The 21,646-nt window shown below is 42.6% G+C and overlaps 1 protein-coding gene across 1 annotated transcript in view; it reads left to right on the top strand.

The window, feature by feature from the left end:
* The window catches only part of LOC116977390, a 69,194-nt gene that overhangs the window by 17,556 nt on the left and 29,992 nt on the right, over positions 1-21,646 (top strand). The window contains exons 4-8 of the mRNA XM_033027820.1: positions 141-239; positions 5,231-5,360; positions 9,093-9,145; positions 13,860-13,957; positions 20,717-20,787. Of these exons, the coding sequence (XP_032883711.1) occupies positions 141-239; positions 5,231-5,360; positions 9,093-9,145; positions 13,860-13,957; positions 20,717-20,787 (451 nt within the window). The remainder of the gene's footprint in view (positions 1-140; positions 240-5,230; positions 5,361-9,092; positions 9,146-13,859; positions 13,958-20,716; positions 20,788-21,646) is intronic.

Below are 21,646 nucleotides of genomic sequence, written 5' to 3'. Positions count from 1 at the left end.
AAGTAATTAAGTAGAAGAGAGGAGAAATATCTAATTTGTCATTAATTTAAATCAAAGTTGACCTTGCATTTTGCAATTTGCGTTTGAAATGTATTCGTGCTAAATGGCATTTATGTGTTTTCTTTTTATCAATTTCAAAGCTCTAGGAGATTATCTTCTTACTGCGTCACAGATTATGGGACAAATTGTTCGACTTCCAAATCCCCTGGTTGCAGAGATCCAAGCAGATGTTTTTTTAGGTAAGTAATGAATGAAATCATTACTAAGATCAGCACAAAGCTAAAATTGGATTGCAAATGGTCCTCGTATCCAAGCTGAGCGCTCTGACATAGTCATAGCATCATAGAGTCTTACAGCGTGGAAACAGGCCATCAGCCCAACTTGCACACACCGACCAACATGTCCCATCTACACTAGTCCCACCTGCCTGCATTTAGCCCATATCCCTCTAAACCATTCCAATCCATGTACCTTAGATGTTGTGGTAGTACCTGCCTCAACAATCTCCTCCAGCACCATATACCCACGATTTAATAGGAAAACCCTGAGGTTATCCTATTAAATCTTTCCATCCTCCCCTTAAACCTATGTCCTCTGGTTCTCCGTTGCCGTACTCTGGGCAAGAGACTCTGCGTGTTTACCCGATCTATTCCTCTCGTGATTTTGTAACACTTCTATAAGATGGCCTCTGGATTTCTAGCCTGCTCAACCTCTCCCTGTAGCTCAGGCCCTTTAAGATCATCTGTTGCCCCAAAATCACTGGCTACTTCAGTTTGGATGATTCTGTTTGTCTCATCCCAGCTCCCACTGGTCTAGATCCCACTACTTTGATTTGGTCCAGTACAGCATGGGGTGTTTCAGCACAGGTGGTTGGCTGAACTCACAGAAGTATTTTGTCAGCTGGTGATGTTCACAAGTTCACCGTGTATGAAAGCAACTGAGTCTTTGAAATTCATGGATCATAAATAGATAATAAAAATGTAACTGCTTCCTTTCCTTGGAATGAGGATTGCCACACATGCGCTTTAACCGGGCCCAGCCTCAGGCAGCAGATTTCACAGCCTGTGGGAGATGGTGTTGTCCTGTTGGACTACACCAGATCAGCGTAACAAATCCACCAGAACAGCGTAACGACAACAGCGGCATAGAGGGAAGCCACATGCAGCTGCAGATGTTGGTACCTGGAGTATAAAAGAAAATGATGGAAGAACTCGGTGGGTTGATCAGCATCTGTGGAAGGCAAAGGGATGGTGGATGTTTCGGGTTGAGATCCTGCATCAGCATTGAGCGTGTAGAGCAAAGATGGTCAGTATAGAGAAGAGAAAGGGAGGCTTGATTAGTATTGGTGTCAGGGGTTATAGGAAGAAGGCGCGAGAATGGGGGTAGGAAGGAGTTATAGATCAGCCATGATTGAATGGCGGAGTAGATTTGATGGGCCGAAAGACCTAATTTTTGCTCCTATTACTTATGACCTTATGCTTGAGAGATAGGCTAGCGGGTGATGGGTGGAACCAATTGGGGATGGGGTTGGGGGGAAGTTTTGGGCAGATGGAGCCAGATGGAGGAAAGCTAACTGATGGAGCCAAAGCATTGCCCATCCCTTTGCTGCCACAGTTGCTGCTTGATCCACTGTGTTTTTGTGCAGTTTGTTATTTTGCTACAAGATCGAAGATATCACTATTCGCTTGGGCTAATGCTTGTGCAGGTAACTGGGAATTCTGCAGACAAGAATCGGCATTAACATGACAGTGGACCAGAAAATGTGTACTTCACCTATTGTAAATTTCCACCCTTAAAGCTATATCCATTCAAGTTGATGGGATAAAGGTTTTTCTCTCTAAGACTTGGTGCAGCATGATCCATGGAGCGCTATTCACAGCACGAAACTGTTTTGTTTAAATCCATGCCAGGAAACTTTAAATTATCATCATAGATGAAACAAATCATTTGTGTTCTCATGATTTAAGATAATCTAGTTGAAGATAATTAACAAAACTACCCAGAGGGGAGTTGAGAAGTTTTACATATTGTTATGATCTGCAACACAAATCCTGAAGTGACTTCAGAACTAACTTTCAAAGGAAATTTGAATGTGTACACAATAAACAAAAGTTTGCATGACAATGCGGAGAACACGAGCACACAATATAGTGAATCTGGAGCAAGTCTCTGGCCTCCTTAAGCCCGCTGCTTCATTGAATGAGATCATGGCTGATCCACTACCACAAATCTGCTTTCCTGTTCAATCCCCAAATCCCTTGATTCCTTTCAGAGTTCAAAAACCTATTGATGTCAGCCTTGAATATACTCAACAACAGAGAAAAGTTATTTCTCTGGCTGGGACAATGAATGGCAACAGCTGTATAATAGTCAGCCTTCGACATTGCTGGAGAGTTCATCGAGTATCAAGGCAGAGCCAGAAAAGTCTGATGGGAACACTCATTGGAGTCAATTAACATAGTGGAAGGCTTGGCAGAAGATAAACCAGCTCACAGTAAAGAAACTATGTGGAAGCAAGTGAAAAGTCAAAGCAGATGGCACTCCAACCCAACTTGATGTAACAATTGCCAAGGACGTTGCTCACAGATAAAGGTGGAATACGGAAAAAGACACAAATGCTGGAGTGACTCAGTGGGTCAGGCAGCATCCCTGGAACACATGGATAGGTGACAGTTTGAGCCAAGACCCTTCTTCGGGTAGAATACAGCCCGCTCTGAGAATTACATGGTGCTAACCAGTGGCAGACTGGGTCTAAAAATATTGGTTGCCAGGAGACAAAGGGGGCCCACCCACAACTGCATCAAATGCAACATTACCTCTGGTGTCCGAAGAAAGGTCTTGAATGTTGCTGCCTGCAGCAAGAAATAGTTCAACTCTATGTACGTAGATAGAGGATAGAGTTTCTGTTCGGAGGGCTAAATGTTTTAGCAAAATCATTGTTTTCTTTTCTATATTCCTGGAAGATGTAGCCCCATCGAACCTGATCTCTCCTGGAGACTATCGCAGAAATCCCAGCAAATCTTTGCTGCCCCACTTCCACAGACAATATATCCTTCCTTGGACAAGGAAACTAAAAGTATGGTATTACCAGAGCCTTGTGCAGTAGTGCACTTGGTGGGGGTGATAATTTATTATTATCTTCTAAATTATAATTAAGATTATTTTCTAAATGGGGAGAGAATCCAGAAATCGGAGGTGTAAAGGGAATTGGGAATGATGCTGCAGGATTCCCAAAGAGTTAATCTGCAAGTCGAATGAGTAGGAAAGAAAGCAAACACGATATTAGCATTTATTTCAAGAGGGCTTGTATACAAAAACAGGGATGTGACGCTGAGGCTCTATTAGGTGCTGGTCAGGCCGCATTTGGAATATTGTGAGCAATTCTGGGCACAATTTCTGAGGAAGGATGAGCTGGCTCTGGAGAGGGTCCAGAGGAGGTTTACAAGAATTATCCCAGGAATGAATAGGTTAACATATGATGAGCATTTGACAGCACTGGGCCTATATTTGCTGGAGTTTAGAAGAATGAGGGGTGGACCTCATTGAAACGTACAGAATAGTGAAAGGCTTGGATAGAATGGAGAGGTCATAGCCTCAGAATTAAAGGGCATTCATTTAGGAACACGATGAGGAGGAATTTCTTTAGTCAGAGGGCGGTGAATCTATGGAATTCTTTGCCACAGAAGGCTGTGGAGGCCGAGTCAGTGCATATTTAAGGCAGTGATAGATAGATTCTTGATTAGTACGGGTGTCAGAGGTTATGGAGAGAAGGCAGGAGAATGGGGTTAGGAGGGAGAGATAGATCAGCTATGATTGAATGGCAGAGTAGACTTGATGGGCTGAATGGCCTAATTCTACTCCTTATGATATGATGATGTAGGAGCTGGTGGAAACTAAGAAGGATAATACTTTGAAAGCGAGCACTAGTGGGAATAAGGTGAGCACTAGGGGATTGCTCACTGCTGCCCTGGGGAGAGGGAATGAGACTAGATGGAAAATGGAGGAAATGTGGTTGAGAGTCCATTCACTCTGGTGAAAGGGAAACCATATAGCAGGAAGGAGGATATATTGGAGACCCAGGAGAGATCGTGGGAGTAAATGTGCTGAAAACAAAGAAGTTAGCATGATCGGTGAAAAGCTAGTTTTCTAGATGAGCACGAAGATGAGTAAAAAGCCAGTTTGCCAGATTTACAGGAGTTCACACTGACTGGTATTTTAACTCGTTGGAATGTAAGCTGGTTTAGAAAATATAATGTGAAAATATATGAGTGAGGTTTTTCTCTGTGAAATTCATGGTAGATTGATCTAGCTTCATGCTTATGGTATTACTGATAAATAGTAAAGAGAGGCGAGAAAGATGAGGGACTGTGTGGAATTTTATCTTGGAGAAGTGGCACTCACCTCCCGTAAAGGCCTGCAAGTACACTCTGACACCTGTGGGAACATAAGTGCTAGTCACGTGCGGGCAGGAAGTGCAGAGCGACCTTGTTTAATTGATGCATCATGTTTTAATGCTCCCTGACCATGGCTCGCACATAGTTCTTGCATGTTCCATCAATAATTGAGGACTTGCTGTAGTTTGAAAGGCAGATTACCTAGATCTTTCTATCTGATAAACTCACCTACTTATTATATAATTTGGTCTATATATTTAAATGTGTTTCTGAAAGTGGGTAACTTTTATGTAGGGAGGAACTGCAGATGCTGGTTTGTAAACCAGCACCTGCAGTTCCTCCCTAATGCCCCTGCCCCACTTAGGAAACCTGAAAGGAAACCTCTGGAGACTTTGCGCCCCACCCAAGGTTTCCGTGCGGTTCCCGGAGGTTGCAGGTGGTTGCCGGAGGTTGCAGGTAGTGGAAGCAGGTAGGGAGACTGACAAAAACCTCCGGGAACTGCACGAAAACCTTGGGTGGGGCGCAAAGTCTCCAGTGGTGTCCATTCAGGTTTCCTAAGTGGGACAGGGCCATATCTCAGTCTGAAGAAGGGTCTCGGCCCGAAACATCACCTACTCCTTGTCTCCAGAGATGCTGCCTGAGTTCCCGCTGAGTTACTCCAGCTTTAGTGGGTACCGTTTTCTGTTTTGTTGTTCACAAACTTTAAGAGTGAAAATTGCTGATCTGTTTGCCCCCAAAAAATAAGGGTCACTATATTTTACAGAGGGTATGAAATATGATGCAATGTGTAAATTCGTTCTGATTAAAAAAAATTGTCATCCATTTTATTAAAACAGCTGACAATAATTCTTTTTTAACGGACGGAGAATTGAACACGTGCAGATATTACGCTTACGTGGACCTACATCAGCTGGAATGGGATGAAGTCCTTGGTTACTGGAAACTACCCACATCCCTGGCAAAAGGGTAAATTCAAACAAAGATGCTTGCAATTGCTTTGCAGAGTAAAAGAATATTAACGCGAGTATATAAAGTCACTCTGAATCTTCCTCTTTCCTCTACCACTTCAACTTGAGTTCAGCTTGATTGTATTTATGTCTGGCATTATCTGATTTGATTGTATAGCTTGACAACAAAGCTTTTCACTGTACCTCGGTACACATGACAATACTAAACTTAAACCAACCATTGTGGTCAAGATAATTTTTCCCTGACCATCTTGCTTTTAACCCCACTCCCATCTTTCCATGTCATGTATTGTATTGAATTTATTGTCATTATCTCATAAGAGACAACAAAATGGATATTCCTTACAGTCAAGTAACATAAAAATAACTAATAAATAAATAAAACATATTTTTTTTTAATAGCACAAACACAGAAGTCCACGACACAACATGTATTGACTGCAATCCTCAGTTGTGGAATAGTGATGATGAGGCTGTGCAGACTCATCAAGTCCTCAGACTAAGTAGCATTCAGATATTTTGCTATCATATTTCTGTACTACATTTATTGTTATTTGCAGTTTCATCAGGAATGGAAGATTTTTTCAATTATACTGAAGCATGCTGATGCCATCACTCTATAATCATTCAATAAAATGAAAAAATAGCATAGGCTCTGTTGTGTACAAGTTACAGAGGGATGTAGAGTTTATGATCTATAACGGCGCATTCAATTTGCATCATCGTTAGGCTCATAAGTTATAGGAAAAGAATTAGGCCATTTGGCCCATCAAGTCTACTATGTCATTCAATCATGGCTGATCTATCTTTCCCAACTCCATTCTCCTGCCTTCTCCCCATAACCCCTGACACCTGTACTAAACATGAAGAGGCACAGTTGTATAATTTAGCACACAGTAAGCCTGGAAGATAATCTTTCCCTCTCATCTTTCTGTTGAAGGGCCATCGACCTGAAGCATTAACTTAGTCTCACCTCACAGATATGGCCTAACCTCTTGAGCATATGGATTTCCTGTTGTTCTATCTTTTGCTTTCCTTCCAGATTAGATAGTTTGTGCAAAAGAGTTAAGAAGTTTTCTTTAAAAAACACTTACCCTACCATGCATGCTTTCCCACTTCCCTTTAGTGTTATTGTGCTCCCTTCATCCCACTGTGGCCGTGTTCGTGTTGTGGCTGTCGTTACTCCTACCTCATCCTTTCATAGAGTCATAGAGTGATAGAGTGATACAGTGTGGAAACAGGCCCTTCGGCCCAACAATGTCCCAGCTACACTAGTCCCAACTGCCTGCACAAGAGACGAGAGACAAGACAAGAGACATTTATTGTCACATGCACCAATTGGTACAGTGAAATTTGTGGTCACCATACAGCCTTACAAATAATAAAGAATAAAACACACGATAGACTTTAACACAAACATCCCCACACAGCAGAATCAAAGTTTCCCACTGTGAGGGAATGCAACAAAGTTCAGTCATCCTCCTCTGTTGTTCATACTGTTGCACAACTTGGTCCATATCCCTCCAAACCTCTCCTATCCATGTACCTGTGTAACTGTTTCTTAAATGATGGGATAGTCCCAGCCTCAACTACCTCCTCTGGCAGCTTGTTCCATACACCCAAAACCCCTTGTGTGAAAAAATTACCCCTCGGATTCCTATTAAATCTTTTCCCCTTCACCTTGAACCTATGTCCTCTGGTCCTCGATTCCCCTACTTTGAGGAAGAGACTGTGCGTCTACCCAATCTATTCCTCTCATGATTTTGTATACCTCTATAAGATTACCGCTCATCCTCCTGCGCTCCATGGAATAGAGACCCAGCCTAAACCTCTCCCTATAGCTCACACCCCCTAGTCCTGGCAACATCCTCGTAAATCTATTCTGAACCCTTTCAAGCTTGACAGTATCTTTCCTATAACATGGTGCCCGGAACTGAAGACAATATTCTAAATGCGGTCTCACCAACGTCGTATGCAACTGCAACATGACCTCCCAACTTCTATACTCAATACGCTGACTGATGAAAGCCAAAGTGTCAAAAACCTTTTTGATTTCCAGCTCTGCCAGATAAAAAATTATGACTGAAGGGTTTTGATAATTAACAGATTTAAGATGTATGTGTCGGCTCTGGAGTCGTCTGAATGAATATTGGGAAATGTATTCACTAACTTTACTTCAAATAAATTTGGAAAGCAACTGAGGTTGAAAATGTTGGATTCCAACCCCTTCTCCTTCTCACCTGCATACTTCCCTGTGACAGTTTCATCTGCTCTCGGTTTCTACATCAACACACGTGATACCCAAGATAACTTCCTTACTATCCTTATTGATTCCAAATATCTGATCAGAGAGCTTGGTTGATATCCAATCTAAGGTGGACTACCATTTTCATGATGATCATCAAGATGATAATTTTCTTTGGCATTTTCCACACCCCTGCTTAAAATTTAATTCCTTTCCTTAGCATCTGCCTTGAACTCGTTGAAATCTCAACATCTTTGACCATCAACTTGGTTGTTTGTTCTATGTTCTAACGTAAGGACTGCCGAGTTGCATCTCCAAATTGTCTGTTTCTATACATATCTCAGTCCATTTGTTAGTGATGTGCTACTAACCTGGCTTGTCATCATTTTAAAGACAGACACAAAATGCTGGAGTAACTCAGCGGGTCAGGCAGCATCTCTGGAGATATGGAATAGGTGACGTTTTGGGATGAAAATTCTGCTCCATCTTATATTCCATCCTTCTGACAGCCCATCTGATACTCCATCGACTGATAACATCCTATTTTTACTTTATCCTTGCAGACCACATAGCTTTATCTCATAACTATATTAGCCATAACTTTAAATTTTTAATTCTTTGTGGCAAAATTCCTGATTTATCACATCCCTCCTCATTCCTGCAATCACCTCCGGCTTTGAAGTGTGGTTTCTTAATTATGCCTGGACCCCTTCCCTCCGTCATTGTCTAGATATTAGAGTGTGGAATTTACGGCCAAAGACCTTCACCTCATCTTCTCTAAGGCCGTCCTTGAAGATGAATTATTTTGTTAAGCTTTTGGTCAACTCTTCTGGGGAGCCAACTTTGATGTGACATTAACCAATTAATTACTATGGTTGCATTTTTTCTTGTTTGATATTTTTTTATTTCCTGTAACCTGCTAACTCAAGCTTGGATGCTGTTTAGTTCCTGCCATGGACACAGCTTTATACACCTCGGGTTTGCTAAATTTCCTCGATGTTGTACTTTGTTGAATGCCGCTCATGCACTGCAACGATTCAGCTGAAGATAGACAAAAAATGCTGAAATAACCCAGCGGGTCCGGCAGCATCTCTGGAGGAAAGGAATAGGTGATGTTTCGAATCAACACCATTCTTCAGACTGAAGGTCAGGGGAGAGCCGGCACCGATGACCAAGGAAAGATGGAGCCCACAATTGTCCATTGTTGGCTGTGGAAGAGGTTATAATGAAGGGATATATGGATACAAACAGTGGAACAGAGAGGACAACTAGGGTTGGGGAGGGGTGGAGAGAGGGAATGCAAAGGTCACTTGAAATTCGACAAATCAATATTCATACGGCTGGCTTGAAAGCTTCCCAAGCGAAATATGAGGTACTGTTTCTCCAATTTGCGAGACTTTATGCTTTTTATGTGTTTAATTAATGCCGTTTAATTTATGCAGTTTAAGTTCCAATGCCCATGATGTTCCTTTTATTTTATTTCAGATGTACTGCATGGATGACTGGGGAAGAGAAAACTTTGATTGCCATGGGTGAAGGTAGTTAATAAAAGCACATTCTTTCGTTTGTAATCAGCAACTTTTTCAAAAATATTAGCATGATTAGTTTGTCTTTATTATTCAAACAATGTCAACACTCCCATGCACTTGCCTCGTTCTCTAATATTCATCGTTACAAATTGAATTTAATTGCAGCCGAAGAACTCAAGTAGTAGAGCTATCAATACTGCAAATAAAGCCAGGCAATAATCTGCCACAAATGCCTGATTTATTGATGCTGCCAGTGGAACTCTGATGTTGGATTCATCCTTCCATAATCTCATAACTAAAAATTAAGTTGGAGGAAGGAACTGCAGATGCTGGTTTAAACCGAAGATAGACACAAAATGCTGGAGTAATCCTTCAGTCTGAAGAAAGGTCTCGACCTGAAACATTACCCATCCCTTCTATCCAGAGATGCTGCCTGTCCCGCTGAGTTACTCCAGCAGTTTGTGTCTATCTTCACTAAAAATTGTTATTGATTCTAATCAGTGAATATGAATGGGAAAATCAGTTTAGACAAAAGATCTAGACCCAGTTTAGGGTTGTGTGGTGAATGAACTCCATCTATACTGCAGCTTTTACCTTTTGCATTTTATGAGAGAAAATGTATCCAAATATGGTGAGAAATTTGCTTCAAATGGGATCTGCACAAATGGCCTTGATTATGCTGTATTTATATGTGATCCTTAAGGATAAGAATAAATTCAGACTCTTTTTATTTTTTTCCATTGAGTTAATGTTTTTATATTTTTATGCAGGTCATTTTCCCTCTCCACAGATTCGCAACATTTCTGAGAGCAGTCCTGAACCCTGTAATCTGGAAGCAGTATTTTTGTCGATTCTTCCTTTAGCAAGTTGCATAGCCCATGCAAGGATCAGTTTGATGAATCAGATAATAGTATCAGATAATGTTAAAATGGAATATTGGAATTATGTATATTAATTGATTGTAGACTTTAGGAGAGACCCCCCTCCCCTCACCCCACTCACCATCAACAACACCACAGTCACATCTGTGGAGTCTTTTAAGTTCCTGGGAAAACATCATCTCCAAGGGCCTTAAGTGGGGGGCTACCATTGACTCCACAGTCAAAAAGGCACAACAGAGTATGTACTTCCTACGGCAGCTGAGGAAGCACAATCTGCCACAGGCAATGATGGTCCAATTCTACACGGCCATCTGTTCTCACCTTCTCCATCATGGTCTGGTTTAGCTCAGCCACCAAGCACGACACCTGGAGGCTGCAGCGAATCGTCCGATCAGCAGAGAAGGTTATTGGCTGCAATCTTCCCTCAATTGATGAACTGTACACTGCAAGGGCCAGGAAGTGAGCAGGCAAGATCATCTCTGACCCCTCTCACCCTGGCCACTAACTCTTTGAATCACTTCCCTCTGGAAGGCGACTCCGGACTGTCAAAGCTGCCACAGCCAGACATAAAACCAGTTTTTTTCCACGAGTAGTTGCTCTACTCAACAGCCAAAAATTGGTAGCCTCCCTTTGATCTGGTATTTTGTTGGTTCACATGCTTGATCAATGGTGTTTTATCATTCATGTTTTATTATTAGTAATGTTTAGTGTTTTCTGAGTCATTCGTAACTGTCACTATGTCATGTTGTTACTTGTGGGCGGAGCACCAAGGCAAATTCCTTGTATGTGAATACTTGGCCAATATACTTACTTACTTAAACTGACTTCTGCATATGTTAGAGATACAAGGAACGAAGGCTGCTTGAATATTGAGCACAACACGAAGTGCTGGAGTAACTCAGTGGATCGGGCAGCATCTGTGGAGGGAATGGATAGGCAATGTTTTGGTTTAGGTCTCTTCTTCAGACTGATTGCAGTAGAATGGAGAAAGCTGGATAAACTTTTCCCCCCCCCATCCGAACTCTCTTTTCCAGGTTTCTCCCCTCTACATTTCTCGCTGCCTCGGCAAGGACCAGTCTCACCCCCACCGTCTGAAGAAGGGTTTCGGCCCGAAACGTCGCCTATTTCCTTCGCTCCATAGATGCTGCTGCACCCGCTGAGTTTCCCCAGCAATTTTGTGTACCTTCACCCCCACCTCTTCCTGTTTTCACCGCTCCCATTAGGGAAAAGGTACAGAGGTTTGAAACTGCATACCTTCAGATTCAACGACAGTTTCTTCCCAGCTGTTATCAGGCAACTGAACTGTCCTAAAGTGCAGTACTGACCTCCCATTTACCACAGTGAAGACCTTTGAACTATCTTTAATCTGAGTTTATTTGACTTTATCTTGCACTAAATGTTATTCCCTTTATCCTGCATCCGTACACTGTGGCCGGCTTGATTGTAATCATGTATAGTCTTTGCTTTGACTGGATAGCACGCAACAAAAAGCTTTTCACTGTTCCTTGGTACACGTTACAATAATAAGCGAAACTAAACAAAGCTGCTTCATCAATCTGAAGAAGGGTCCCAAACCAAATTGTCGCCTATCTATTGTCTCATTGATGCTATCTGACCCGCTGAGTTACTCTTATGTTAGAAACGTTACATATGTTAGCTTGTTTGACATTTATTTTAATTTCCATCTATGAGCAAGAAATCAGGAAAACTATTTGGCATCTTATATATTCAGTATGACTAGAATATAATTTTACGCACAAAACTGTGCAGGTTTCGATTTAGTCCGCTTCTGAAAGCCGACATTTTACCATGAACACAAAAAGATATTTTATTAAAATGTTCTGAATCATTCCTTTTCCAATGTGCCCAGCAAAAAAAAATTGTTCTTGCCAGCTGTCATCAACAGAATGTCAAAGCAATGGAATTCTAAAGAGCTGAAAAATAACTTTAGTCATTATGTGGAATAAGTTTATATTTTTCTGACATGTTGTTTATTTCCTGAGTTTATTATTTTTACATCTGTGCCAGAATTGCAGAGAATACAACATCGAGAGCACTGCTTCATCAAAAACACAGCACCAAATCTAAATGGCATCAAGTTGGGAAAAGGGGAAGTACAATGGGATCTGGGGGGTTCTTGTACATCAGTCTATGAAAGTAAGCATGCAGGTACAGCAGGCAGCAAATGGCATGTTGGCCTTTATAACAAGAGGAATCGAATATAGGAACAAAGAGGCCCTTCTGCAGTTGTACAGAGCCCTAATGAGACCACACCTGGAGTATTGTGTACAGTTTTGGTCCCCTAATTTGAGGAAGGACATTCTTGCTAATGAGGGAGTGCAGCGTAGGTTTACAAGGTTAATTCCTGAGATGGCGGGACTGTCATATGCTGAGAGAATGGAGCAGCTGGGCTTGTACACTCTGGAGTTTAGAAGGATGAGAGGTTATCTTATTGAAACATATAAGATTGTTAAGGATTTGGACACGCTAGATGCAGGAAACATGTTCCCGATGTTGGGAGAGTCCAGAACCAGGGGCCACAGTTTAAGAATAAGGAGTAAGCAATTTAGAACGGAGACGAGGAAACACTTTTTCTCACAGGGAGTGGTGAGTCTGTGGAATTCTCTGCCTCAGAGGGCAGTAGAGGCGGGTTCTCTGGATGCTTTCAAGATAGAGCTAGATAGGGCTCTTAAAAATAGCGGAGTTAGGGGATATGGGGAGAAGGCAGGAACGGGGTACTGATTGGGATGATCAGCCATGATCACATTGACTGGCGGTGCTGGCTCGATGGGCTGAATGGCCTACTCCTACACCTATTGTCTATTGTCTATTGTCAAATCCTAGCAACAACATAATCCACAGCATCAAGAGAAAAATATAAAAACAAATTATTTCCAAATGTTGCCATTTACTAACAATTTTGTCATTTGATTTGCGAGATATTAATATAAGTATTTATTTTCTGTTTGTCAAAATATGAAGGGAGTCTGTGATGAAATATGTGTTTGACCTAAGATGATGTATTGTGATTATGAAATAACTTGCTGTTCAGGGGCAAATGTGTCATGGAGTCAAGGAAAGAGAGAGTACAGAAACAGGCCCTTCAGCCCAACACATCTGGCTTGACCCTCAACCAAAGATAGACACGAAAAGTTGGAGTAACTCAGCGGGACAGGCAGCATCTCTGGAGAGAAGGAATGGGTGACGTTTTGGGTCGAGACCCATAGAAGATACAGCACGGAAACAGGCCCCTTGCTGACCAGAGATCTCCATACACTAGCGCTATCTTGCACACTAGGGGCAATTTACAATTTGACTGAAGCCAATTAACCTACAAACCTGCCTTTTGAATGTGGGAGGAAACCGGACCACCCGGAGAAAACCCACGCAGTCACAGGGAGAACGTACAAATTCCATACAGACGGCACCCATAGTGAGGATTGAACCTGGGTCTCTTGTGCTTTAAGGCAGCAACACTACTGCTGTACCACCATGGTACCCAAAGGCTGCAATCAGAGCACAGAAAGAGGCCCTTCAGCCCAACACATCTAGCTTGACCAGCAACCAAAGATAGACACAAAAAACTGGAGTTACTCAGCAGGACAGGCAGCATCTCTGGAGAGAAGGAATGGGTGACGTTTTGGGTCGAGACCCTTCTTCACACCATCAACCACCTCTTTACAGTAATCCTACATCATTCCCATTCTCTATATTCCATTAACTGCCCAGATTCTATCACTCACCCATGCACTAGGCTCAACGGTTAGTAGATATTTTGCTACATACTCATGTTTGCTACATGCTGAATGACACAAATCTATTTTTGTATGTTTACTTTTCAGGTATAGAAGAAGCACTTGTTAAACTCCAGGTTCAAAAGAAGCCCGGAAGGCAGTCGATGATTGCCAAACGTAGAATAAAGGTGGCAAAGGTGGAAAAGGTATGAAAGGAGAAAACAGGAAGGAGAAGCTGATCTGCTTAAATCTAGCCATCAACATTCATAACCATAGCCATACAGCACGGAAACATGCCCATCAGCCCATCTAGTCCATGCTGACCCAGATGCCCCATCAAAGCTAGTCCCATTTGCCCACATTCTGCTCATATCCCTCTAAATGTTTCCTATCCATGTAACTGTCCAAATGTCTTTTAAATGTTGTTGTTGTGCCAATGTGACTATCTGTCTATTCTACGCTAAGCCAAATTGGCTTTACGGACTAAAATGAAACATTTCAAATTGTAACAGCTAACACGTTTCTAGTTCTAAATTAATCCACTTCTTATTTAATATGTGGAGCATTGTGTAAAATGGAATACTTCAGATGGACGACATGCATAGCAATAAAATGATTTGTGTTTAAGTCAGAATTTTTTTAAACTTTAGAAAGAAGGTGCATTGTTATAGTCTCAATGTCTCTCAGATCCATTACAGACAATTACAGCTGAGCTTGCACATTCTAATCTTGCTGGACCATACAAGAGTAGTAATTATCTTTCACTCTCATAGTCATACAGCACAGAAATAGGCCTTACGGCCCAACTAGCCCATGCTGACCAAGGTGCCCCATCTACACTAGTCCTACCTGACCGCATTTGACCAATATCCCATTTCTAAGCTCTCAATAATACTATATGTGACATCTTTCAAGTTATTTGAAAATTACAGTGGATTTACCAGCTTGTTTCACAAAGCTTCACATATTTGTAATATTGCTCTGTTATTTATAACTGAGACCCATTGGCATAATGTGTGATAGAACCGTGACATGATTTTACTTCGGAGTCACGTGAGTTAGGCACTCTCGTTACAGGATGAACCGGACCGTCAGGTGAGTATCCTGAGGTCGGGTTTTCTTTACAGGTGAGCCTTTTTCTGCTTGTGTTTTACAGGCAGAGAAAAAGGCTCTGGATAAAACTGTCCCCCGTTTTCCCGTTGGGGAGGGGGGCAGCAACGGCGGTAGGAGCGACCCGGTGTTCCGTAATTCCCCGACACCGTGCCGAGGCCAGCCCGCTAGTACCTGAAGCAGCGGGCTGGATGCATAGCCACTCGAGAGGCATCCGGCAGGTGTTTCCCGATGTCGGACGGGACGTCTCTCCACCCGCACGGGGGGAGAGAGAGCCGCCTGAGCCGCTGGAGCGGCTCACGGAGCAAGTGCCTGTGAGACGCGCTGCTTGAGGGGCGCTCTCGCTACTACAAGGCACAAAAGCTCCAGAAGAACCTGTCCCCCGCTCGACTCCAGCGGAGGAGCGTTCCATTGCAAGGGGGGCAGCAACAGGCGGTAGGAACAAATACCGGTCGCCCCGCTATCCCCATCACCGCGCCGAGCCCAGTCCCGCTAGTGCCTGAACTGTGGGCTGGATGTCTAGCCATCCGAACAGGCATCCGGCCGGTGGCGTCCGATTCGTCGGACGGGGACATGTCTCAACCTAAATGGAGGAGAGACAGCCGCCTGAGCTGCATCCAACAGCAATTGGAGCAGCTCCAGCGAGATGCGCAGAAAGAGCGCTCATCGCGGAGGGAGGTCAGGCACCCCCTCCACAGTGCCTCATGCACTGCCCTTTGCTCCCTCATTACTGGAGGCTAGCATTGGTGACCAGGGCTGGGCTGGTCTGGAACAGGGGCAGGCGGACGAATTCGGGAGTATGCCAGGGGTGCAGGAACATGAAGAGCTGTTGGGTGTGATGGACCGCTTGTAGCAACCACACGGGCTGGAGCACCGCTGGAACCAAGAATGGCGGCCAGCATCAACCATTACTGGAAAAGGTGCTCGCTGAGGTGCTGAAACAACACAGCACCAGAAAACGGTGAGGCCCTCAAAGTAAAAAGTGTCAACAGTCAAATCTGGGGGCATGTGGGTCACACATCCAGACCCAAGAACTCAAGCTACAGCGGATCCTAAGGCTCCTGACGTCAGCCATCACAGCCTTTGCTCGTTCCGTGGAGACCACGGAGATGGATACCTGCCAGCAGGATGTGCTGGCATTAATGTGTACACACAATTTGAGATCAACAATCTACGGAGGGAAACATAAGACCTGCCCTCAATCCCAAATTTGCTGGCTTGTGTAAAGCCCCAGCTGCGGAGACGGACGCGCTGCTATTTGGGAAAGATTTCAATAAAAACTGAAGGAGATGCAGGAAGCATCAAAAACCTTCGGCCTAATGAGGGCAGGCCCCGGGACGAGCAAACCAAGACCTCCGATACCCAAGTGGCAGCACCCCACGGCATCCACCAGTCGACGTCCGCAATATGGGACTGGTGAACGCTTGGGGTCCGCACATTATCCCCAAAGATCTTTCAGATCAGGGCCCGCAGCGGACCCTCTGGAAAATGCGCCTCCCCCCAACATCGCCAGCACGTCAGAACAAAATCTTCAGGAAAATGAAGAAACAGAATCGCCAATAACCATGGAGGTAGGTGGGTCTGGTCGCTACCAGCATATAGAGAATAAGGGTGCTTTATTAACAAGGGGGAGATTACACTTGTTTAAAGAAGCATGGGGTATGGTCACGAGTGACAAGTATATACTCAACAACATTACAGGATATAAAATACAATTCATGTCAGAAAAAACGCCGCCAGTTCAACAATGGCCCCAAAGGGTATTTCTCCCTCCGTCAAAGAGAAACGTGAGGGACAAGCTGAACTGGTGAGACTTATCACAAAGGGGGTCATCGAAAGACCAAACATGAACCTTTGGGATGGTGTCTGTAGCATCATCATTGACTTAACATCACTAAACAAATTTGTTAAGTATATACATTTCAAAATGGAGACGTATGTTACTGCCAAACAACTGAATTCCAAAGAACACTTCATGGCAAGCATTTATCTTAAAGATGCTTACTATCTAGTACCCATATACAAGGATCATCGCAGATACCTAAAATTTATCTGGATGGTACAAGCATTGCCCTATGGGCGAACTTCAGCCCAAGATTATTCACCAAAATATTGAACCCAGCCATGGCAATACTAAGAAAACAAACATATTGTCATGGCATATCTGGAGGATATTCTCATAGTAGTAAACGATGGAATTGGCTGTGGCAGCAGTATCAGCTACAAAACAGCTCCTCGAAACTCTGGGGTTCGTCCTACATCCAGATAAATCTAAGTTGAAGCCATCCACTATCATGGACTACCTGGGATTCACAATTAACTCAGTCCATATGACTGTTACCTTGCCAAAGGCAAAAAATGGTTGAATTAGCACAATCATGCAACAAATTAATGGTCAACGAGCGACCAACTATTCGACAAGTAGCAAGAGTAATTGGGGAAATAGTAGCAGCATTTCCGGCTACACAATTCGGACCTTTGCACTATCAAAAAATTTACAGAGAGCAAAGGTACGGGCAATAAAACGACATACAGGTCACTATGATCGTGTCATGAACTTACCCACTGAAGCAATATCAGAGCTACAGTGGTGGGCAGAAAACGTTTGGCATAGTTTCAGCCCTATCTTTATCACTAACCCTACTTTAGTTATTCAAACAGATGCCAGTGCTCAAGGCTGGGGAGCGACTAACTCCATATCCAGCACAAGTGGTAGATGGACTAAACTAGAGTCATCATTACTACTTACACTGGGCATTAACTATCTAGAGATGTTGGGCGCCTTTTATGGTTTAAAAGCATATGTATCTAATATGCAGCACTTGCATGTTCGGTTACAAATTGATAAATACTACGGTGATGGCTTATATTAACCATATGGGTGGCATAAAATCATTATCATGCGACAAATTGGTCAACATGATTTGGCAATGGTATGTCGAAAGACATATTTGGCTATCAGCTACTTACCTACCAGGTAAGCTAAACACCCATGCCATGAGAAAATTAAACGTCTGGGTTGCAAGTTTGAACAGACCTTACCTGGAACTGGGATTGTCCAAACAAACCATCACCACCATGTCGGCATCCCTTCGAACATCCACCAAGAGGCAGTACTTAACCAGCATCAAAAAAGGGAGAAGTACTGCCAGGAAACATGGACAACATACGCAACAGCTACAGCCACCAACATACTGGAGTTCCTGGCCTATCTACACCACGATGTAGGGATCAGCTACAGTGCCATCAACACAGCGCAGAGTGCTCTTTCTGCTTATCTCAAACCAGCGGCAGGACAACAGGCGATGGGATCCCATCCACTGGTGGTAAAACTGATGAAGGGCATTTACAATATCAAGCCCTAAGCCCAGGTATACCCATATTTGGGATATCAGTGTGGTCCTGACATATCTCAGGGAATGGCCACCAGCCAGATCCCCCGGCCTCGAGCAAGCTACACTAAAGACGCTTAGGTTGATGGCACTTGTATCCGCTCAGAGGGTCCAGTCACTACACCTATTGCGACTGGACAACATGATCATAGCTCCAGACCAGATCTGTCGTTATCCAGCGACTGGTCAAACAGAGCAGCCCAGGAACACCTAATCCAGTCGTGGCTTACCCACCAGAACCACGGTTATGTGCCATGACCTACCTACTATCCTACATAGACACAACCAGAATATTCGAGGGAGATGAAAAGCCTTGTGGGTCAGTCACAAAAACCTTATGGTGGGGTACGAGCTAAACCATTGCGAGATGGCTCAAGCAGGTGCTAGAAACTGCTGGGATAAACACTAACATGTACAAATTTTATTCCACCAGGGCAGCATCCATGTCGACGGCTAAAGAATGGACATGCCTATACACCACATCCTGGCTACAGCAGGATGGTGGGAAGGGAAAAGACCGTTCAGAAATTTTATAATAAGCCGTTGGCAAAACCTGGTTTATTTGCAGTAAAGATTTACGAACTGCAAATATTTAATTTAAGCCCAGGGGAGCAACTTAATTCTTTGTTGTTATTGTTTAAAAAATACCATTGTGTTTTTCTACAAATAGACTCATTGGTTCATTACGATAACACTTCCTCCCTCAAGAACTTCGGCAGTGAGTGAAATGAAACTGTTACACGGTTTGAAATCACAGAGCTTTGAAATCTTCACGTAGTCACTCACGTGACTCCGAAGTAAAATAGTAAGATTAAACGAGAACTTACCAGTTTGAAGTTTGATCTGTATTTTATGAGGAGTTACGATGAGGGATTACGTGCCCTCCGCTCCCACCCTCATTATATGGATCAAACTAATAAATTGATGTCTCCTTATCTTTACTATGTTTACTTCAAAATAACTGTGTCTATCTGTGATTCCACACCGCTGCTTGGAAGTATGCCGCGCCTGCGCACTGAGCGGGTTCTTCACGTAATCCCTCATCGTAACTCCTCATAAAATACAGATCAAACTTCAAACTGGTAAGTTCTCGTTTAATCTTACTATTTTACAATGTCGCCACAGGAAGGCGATTTACTCCTAAAGGATTTTCTCTCAGCAGCCATCTGTGCTCAGTGGTCAGAATGACTTCTGACACCCACTTACGTGCGGGAAACATGTTCTAATGTTATGAATGGTTTGGATTTAGAATGCACTGTCTGACTGGATGATGAACCAAAATGACAATAGCTGCAGAGAAATAACAGTGCTGTGAAATTGGAAAAGAGGTTGCCACTGAAAATTATAATGGACCAAATGACCCTCTCTATTTGGCGAAAGTTAATTCGAAAGTTCAATTGAGTAGGAGAGTTTGACATTATTCATAGCTTTTGAAGAGCAAATAGGTTAAAGAATATTTCTCCATGTCGGGTCTAATTTTAGATTCTAATCACCACGTACTTGATTTCTCAGAGCAGGCAGGGTTCAAATTGCCCAAAACATCACTAAGCCATTTGAGCCAAATTCATCACAGATCAGCCTTATGCCGTTCCAGTAGGAATCCCTGGACGGTAATTAAATGAGGAATCTACTCCTATCCCACAACTGACCCAGATGTGATTTTTATTCAGTCAGGAATAGTCTGAGCTTAAATGTTTGGCACGACTCAGATACGTACTGCCTTCATTAAGCTGATCCGTGAGAAAACCTCACGTTAATTGAATATCCTTTCTAAGTGTAAATATTCAATTAGATTGTTTAAATAGAACATCTTTGTTTAAAACCAGTGCAAAATAACTCAATTATATAATGACCACAATGATGAACGTTACAAACATTATTTGATGGTTTATTTATTAATTCTTCTTCTAGCTTTTTGTTTACCTACAAACATAAAATGACATGTTTGGCTTCAGTGTAAATAATGTTCAATGCATCATTATAGTACAAATCACATCCACAATCTAATATTTCAATTAAAAGTCTCCAATTAACGTAAAAGGGTTGGATTGTGGCATTACGTTCATTTTTCACATTCGAAGAGTTTAACAGCAATTGAATTCACCAGGTAGTTTCTCACATTGATGATATCACCCTCATTTTAGTTAATGTTTCTTGTTCTTTGAAACAAATGATTGTCTTGGTGGAATGAAGTGGGAATTTTTATCACAGGATTGTCATGTTTGTTTTTCAGGACATGTGTGTTTTAGTAACATCTTCAATGATTACGTTGTTCACATGAATTTCACATCTGCTCCAATGTAAACTTTCAAAGCTGCCAAAATGGCAATTCGGAAGATAGCTGAGTTTGTTTAGAGACTGTCTAAAACCAGTACACGGTCCCAAAGAAATCTGTTTATTTCTGAATCCTCCAACTTCCTCTGCAGCTTTCATTTTGTTATTCTTTCTATTTGTGTTAAACAGGGACATACAGAATCGAAAGCAGAGTGTATAAATGTTGAGCATAAAGATGAGATAACCAAGCCAGAAATAAGGTAAAGCAGCACCTTTATTCTTTATTGTTCTTTCTTTCATTATGTATTGACTCAAGTAGTCTTACTGATCCTCCATACACACATCTATCATCATTCCCACAAACCATCCATACTAAAAGAGTATATTAATGTGGAGTTTACTTTAAGCACATAATCGAAATACAGTATGAAGACACAGTCATTTCTTGAACGTTTGCTTCCTGCTTCCGACCTGAGAGCAAGGGGAATGATATTGAAGAACCTGCTCCATAATTGTCAAGATACTGTGTGGAATAAGAAAGAGTAAATCTGAATTGTAAAAGCCTTTTCGTGTAAGCCCAGTACATGCAGAGAATTGGACAAAAAGAGGTTGCTGAGTATTCTCAGTAGAAAGACAAGGCATGTATTGTGCCAAGTGATATTCTCCAATGTATTCTAGTAAATTGCTGACTTGCTTCAGAATGTTTTTGCTTATTGTGGCAGCTTTTGAACCGTAGGCTTGAGAACTAGAACACACATGGCAGTTGAGTTTCACTCCCAGAATCTACTAGAACAGGCTCCTGTTTTACTTCACTGAGTCCAGTTGTTTATGTTTTGCATTATTTATACATTGCTAACATGCAGGAATGGAGACAATGCTGTATTTGTTTACTAAAACATCTTTGATGCATGCGACTTATAAAGATATGCAAAAAAGTAATGATGATAACGGAAACAGCCCTTTGTTAGCAGTGGGATGGTGAAAATCAGTTAAAGACAATGAGACTCATCAAGATGCCTTTGAAACTGGTACAACGACTTGGGTGGGGGAGGGACGCAGAGAAAGGGGATGCAAGGCTTGCTTGAAGCTAGAGAAGTCAACAGGTTGGAAGCTGCCCAA

Source organism: Amblyraja radiata, chromosome 10 (assembly GCF_010909765.2).
Source record: "Amblyraja radiata isolate CabotCenter1 chromosome 10, sAmbRad1.1.pri, whole genome shotgun sequence".
Lineage (NCBI taxonomy): Eukaryota > Metazoa > Chordata > Chondrichthyes > Rajiformes > Rajidae > Amblyraja > Amblyraja radiata.
The sequence above is the reverse complement of the archived record's forward strand: the minus strand, read 5'-3'. Positions and strand labels throughout refer to the sequence as shown.